The sequence below is a fragment of the Molossus molossus genome, unplaced genomic scaffold, assembly GCF_014108415.1.
Source record: "Molossus molossus isolate mMolMol1 unplaced genomic scaffold, mMolMol1.p scaffold_m16_p_13, whole genome shotgun sequence".
Taxonomy (NCBI): domain Eukaryota; kingdom Metazoa; phylum Chordata; class Mammalia; order Chiroptera; family Molossidae; genus Molossus; species Molossus molossus.
Window position 1 is genome coordinate 84,787,256 of NW_023425348.1, and position 5,667 is coordinate 84,792,922.

Sequence of the window (5,667 nt, forward strand, 5' to 3'; positions counted from 1 at the left end):
ACTGAATCGATGAGGTCCAATGATTGGTATAAATAATGACTTACTAGAAAAGCAAAGATTCAATTCCACTTGTTTTTCATGTTTTGGCTATATGTGGCCCACATGAGAAAGGTTTTGCAGTATTTTTTGTTTGTTTCTAATTTATAAATAGCCAACTAAGCAGGTATTTCTTATTCAGTGATGTTTATAAGAATTTTAAATGCCACCTTTCACTTTAAATCAATTGTTCAAAGAAAGTTGGTTAAATTTTAAGTTTCTAATCCTTGTTCATGTATTGAAAACATATAAAATACATCAAGTCATTTGTATATTAAGGCAAATATTAAAAAACATACTACAGCCCTAGCCAGGTATCTCAGTTGGTTGGAGCATTGTCCTGTACACAAATGGTTAAGGGTTCAATTCCCAGTCAGGGCACATAGCTAGATTGCAGGTTTGATCCCTGGTTGGGACATGCACAGGAGGCAATAGATCAATGTTTCTCTGTCACATCACTGTCTCTCTCTCTCTCTCTCTCTCTCTCTCTCTCTCTCTCTCCTCACCCCACCTCCATTCCCTTTCTTTCTCTTTAAAATTAAAAAAAAAAAAATTCTCAGGTAAGAATTTTAAAAAAGACATACTATGGAATAAATTTGATTATTTTATTGGTGATTTTTCTGTTCAGTTTGTAATCAGTTTTTAATAAGTGATGTGTACTTCATTCCATCAGAGATGCTTCATTTACTGACCTAGATGACTTTACATTTAGGTAAAACAAATGGGTGCATTTTTATCATTGGTTATCTCTAAAAGGTAAATCACATTCTTTTTATTTTACTCTAATAAAATGTGAAAAGAGTGAGAAACAATTTTAAAAACAGTTTATCTCTAATTTAACAGCATGTTAATCACAGGCCATATTTAGGTTTACCAAGTATATTAACGCTAAGTTGTATTTTGCTATCCTCTTCATTCAAAGAATTATAAAGGTAATACCGTCGGTCTGTCTTCCACACAGCAAAAGAAAAACCTTTTTAAAACATCAGTTGTGTCCCCCCTGGCCAGTTTGACTCGGCGGCTAGATCATCAGCCCACAGACTGAAGGGTCTTGGGTTTGATTCTTGGTCAAGGGCACATACCTGAGTTGCAAGTTCCATCCCCGGCCCCTGTTGGAATTGTGCGGGAGGCAACCAGTTGATGTGTCTCTCTCTCCCTTCATCCCTTCCACTCTATCTGAAAATCAATGGGAAAATATCTTTGAGTGAGGATTCACAACAACAAAATCAGTTGTGTCATATCACCCTTCTTCATAATACATTATATTGAGAACAAATCCCTATTCCTCATCACCGTCAACTCAGCCTGCGTGGTCTAGCTGGTGCCTGCTGCTCTGCTTCTCATTGGTTTTCTTATTCCTTCAAATAGAGCAAACTCTCTCACATCTCCAGTCTCTGTTTACAACCACCCTCTAGCTAAAAAGGTTGGTTTGTTTGTTTTCTTTTCTTTTCTTTTATTAATTTGTTTTTGTTACAGATGTTTCTCAACATACTTTAACCTCTCCTCTTGTCATTGTAGGCAGCCTCCTCGGAGGTCACTCAACCTATTACTGTCTGCCACTGCCAATAATTTGATAATTATTTCCTTTATTGCATTTATCACCATTCGTCAGTATACATATATATATTATATGTATATTGTATATATGTATACATGAAGACAATAAGTATTTTTATTTTATTTAACATTATGTTATATAGTTATTCAATGCTATGTAGTGAATGAATGAATGAATGAATGAATGAATGAATGAACACATAAATTAATATTTGATTAAATCTTCTGCTGCTTACCATTATTGTTTTTCATCCACACAATTAACCTAAGACCACCAGGAACAAAACTGTAGTCAAATAAGCTCAGATTTATTTACCCATTGCAAAAAGGCATACTACACACCAGGATCTGAAGGAAGGGTAAAGCTCAGTTGAAATTTAAATTAAGCAATATTTTACTACAGATCCAAAGCACAAAGTAGATGTGGGGTCTTTTTCCCTTGAAAACTACAAATTTAAGATAGAGGTGAAATGTTGCACCCAAAAACCCTTTATCTGAAGTTCAGTACCTGAGTTGGAAATTAAGAATGCTTCTCTCTATCAAAGTGCTTTCGATCTTCCTAGCAGGAGTAAGTTCTTTCACCTTGCTTATTTACTGATGTAATTCCAAGCAATTACTTTCAGACATTCTATGGTTTTAGAGAACCAAGATTTTTCAGGGAGTAAGGAAATAGACATACAATAGAGGGAGTTGTTCTGACACATTGAAGCTAAGTTTGACTTTGGAGAAGATATTCCTGAAGAGCTTGCAGCTGGATTTATGTGTCTTTTATGTATGAAAGAGAGGATGTTGACTGTCCAAGCTATTTTTTACTCTGTCATTTCATATTCAGAAGTCAATTATCTTAGGTGGACAGTTAACCTTGGTGTCTCATTCAAATCTTATGTCTTCTGTTTTGCAATAGCTCTCTTTAAAGCTCCTTTCACATTCTGGTTCCTCAGGCTATAGATCAAGGGGTTGAGCATCGGTGTGATCACAGTGTAGAACACCGCAATGATCTTACCCCCGGCCCTGGAAGACTTCAGCTGGGGTCTCATGTACATGAAGATGGCAGTTCCATAGAATAAGGCGACCACTGTCAGATGGGAGGCACAGGTGGATAGTGCCTTGTGCCTCCCGGAGGCTGACCTCATCCTGAGAACTGATAAAAGGATTCTGGCATAGGAAACAACAATGAGGAGAAAAGGAATGAAGACGATGATGATACTGAAGATAAAAACCACCTTCTCAGTAAATGAGGTGTCAGTGCAAGCCAATCTCAAGACAGAGGGTACCTCACAAAAAAAGTGATCCAAGACATTGGGCCCACAGTAGGGCAAACTCAAAGTGAAGGCATTGATAATCATGGAAATCAGGAAGCTACTGGACCAAGAAATGGCTGCTAGCTGGACACAGGTGTTTTGGTCCATAATGACAGTATAATGAAGAGGATGACAAATGGCTACATATCTGTCGTAAGCCATGACACCGAGGAGAACACATTCAACCATTCCAAAGGTGAGGGAGAAGTACATCTGAGTAGCACAGCTGGAGAATGGGATGGTCTTTTTTCCCACCATGTTGGACAGCATCTGTGGGACATTGGTGGAGGTGTAGCAGATATCCAGAAAGGATAAATTAGTAAGAAAAAAGTACATGGGGGTATGGAGACGAGGGTCTATGTGGATAACAGTGATAATAATAATATTTCCAACCACCGTTAATACATAGAAGAACAAGAACACAATAAAAAGAATGAGCTGCACCTTTGGCTCTGATGAGAGCCCCAGGAACACAAATTCAGTCACGTTGAAGTTTGTTTTTATCATATCCATTTTTCAGGTCATCTACTTCTTACAAAACCATCCGCTCATCTGAAGACAAAATCATATGCCTTATATGACACAGTGTTGGAAATTTAAGACACAAGTCAGAGCCAGAAGGGTTGGCCTGAAATTATGTCTTGGGTATCTGAGTTACAAATGGGAAGCTTTCCTTCCACTTTTAGATGGGATGTTCTCTTGATGAGATTAAGGATTGAAAAGCCATGCTGATTACAGTTAAGCAGATATTCCCACCTTTTCTTTAAGGGAATGCTCCTTTGTCCACATAACCTTTCCAAACCCTATTCATTCTTCAAAGCTTGACTCAAACGTTACCTCTTTAAAAAGATCCAACCGGGAGACCGAAAAATGGCGGCGGAGTGAACGGAGCTACACAGACCGTCTCCCAGAACCAAACTGGAATTACAACTATAACACAGACAAATCGACGGGAAAAACCAACAGAAAAGCAGCTTGCGAGGACCATACAACGAGGGACACTGACTCCATCCCGGTAGGCTTGCGAAGGCGCGAGACGGGGCTGGAGCCCACGGTCGGCAACTCGGCAGCGGCCTTAGCTATAAGCGGCGCCCGCGGGTTACACTCCCAGGCGGCCCCACAGCGCAGCCGGGACAGAGGCTGAAACAGCCACAGCCACTCACCTTGGGCTCCGGCGGAGGGAGGGCGGACTGGACTGGAACTGTGTCGGGACACTCGGGGTTTGGAGGGCTCTCGGAGCTTTGGCTGAGTGCAGCCACTCAGGACGGTGGCCACATTGCTTCTTCCCAGGGCTCTGAGAGAGGCAGCAGCCCCTCCCTCGGAGATCCAACCCCACCCTGTGGGCCATTGAAGTGTTAATTGAGGCTCACTAAGGACCAGCATCTGCCCCACCCTCGTGAAAGCCCCTTGGCTGAGCACCAGAGGGAGTTTTTCAATCAACTGACAACCCAAAACTCATCAATTAACCTAGACTGCTAGCTTCCAGGCAAAAAGCTAGAGGATAACAGTACGTTTCCTGGGCTGGCAGCTTTAACCAGGAAAGTAAGACTTGACAGTGGTGTTCAATGCGGGTCCTCCCTCGCTCATCTAAACACAGGAGAGGGAGCCACAAACAGCAGAACACCAACACCCACAGGGAGAACTTGACAGGCTCCAAAGCCCAGAGTGATAGCTAAAATGGTGAAACACAGAAACAGAAGCCAAATGAAAGCAAACCACCTCCACCGAAGATGAGATCAATGTGGAGCAATTAGGCATGTTAACAGAGCTAGAATTCAGAGCCATGATCTTGAGGAAGCTGAACAGCATGAGTAAGGACATAGAGACACTGAAAATAAGCCAAATGGAAATTAAAAACCAACAAGAAGAGATAAAAAATGACATATCCGAAATGAAAAACACATTGGAAGGTTTAAAAAGCAGAGTAGGGGAAGCTGAGGACCGGATCAGCGAATTAGAAGACAGGGTAGAAAAAATCAACCAATCAGAAAAACAAAAGGAAAAAACTATTAAAAAACAGGAAGACAGCTTAAGAGAACTATGGGACAACTGGAAACGTAATAATATTCGCATCATAGGAGTCCCCGAAGAAGAAGAAAAGGAGCAAGGGATAGAGAATATATTCAAAAAAATAGTGAGAGAAAACTTCCCTAATTTGGTGAAGGAAGAAGGCATTCAAGTTCAAGAAGCACAGAGAGTCCCAAGTAAGAAGAACCCAAACAGGCCCACACCAAGACACATAGTAATTAAAATGCCACAAATTAAAGACAAAGAGAGAATCCTAAAAGCAGCAAGAGATAAGCAACAGGTTACCTACAAAGGGAACCCCATAAGGCTCTCAGCTGACTTCTCACAAGAAACACTACAGGCCAGAAGGGAATGGCATGAAGTAATCAAAGTCATGAAAAACAAGAATCTGAATCCAAGACTACTCTACCCAGCAAGGCTATCATTCAAAATAGAAGATCAAATAAAGAGCTTCCCAGACAAAAAAAAGCTAAGGGAATACATTAGCACCAAACCAGCACTGCAAGAAATGTTAAAAGGACTGCTGTAATTAGCAGTAGAAATGGGAACAAAAATAGAACCACACTAAACAAAAATGGCAATAAATAAGTACATATCAATAATCACCTTAAACGTAAATGGACTGAATGCTCCCATAAAGAGACACAGAGTAGCTGATTGGATAAGAAAGCATGACTCATCTATATGTTGTTTACAAGAGACCCATCTCTCAACAAAAGACTCACATAGGTTGAAAGTGAAGGGA

The 5,667-nt window shown here is 40.5% G+C and overlaps 1 protein-coding gene across 1 annotated transcript; it reads right to left on the minus strand.

Moving 5' to 3' along the window:
- Window positions 1–2,474: 2,474 nt before the first annotated feature.
- LOC118627548 (olfactory receptor 2G3-like) lies at window positions 2,475–3,407 on the minus strand. The gene has a single exon (XM_036257775.1). The coding sequence runs from the start codon at window positions 3,405–3,407 to the stop codon at window positions 2,475–2,477; it is 933 nt and encodes a 310-aa protein (XP_036113668.1).
- Window positions 3,408–5,667: the final 2,260 nt, after the last annotated feature.

Bases quoted from the DNA above. Each gene is read 5' to 3' on its own strand.
- LOC118627548 (XM_036257775.1), bottom strand. From the start codon at position 3,407: ATGGATATGATAAAAACAAACTTCAACGTGACTGAATTTGTGTTCCTG.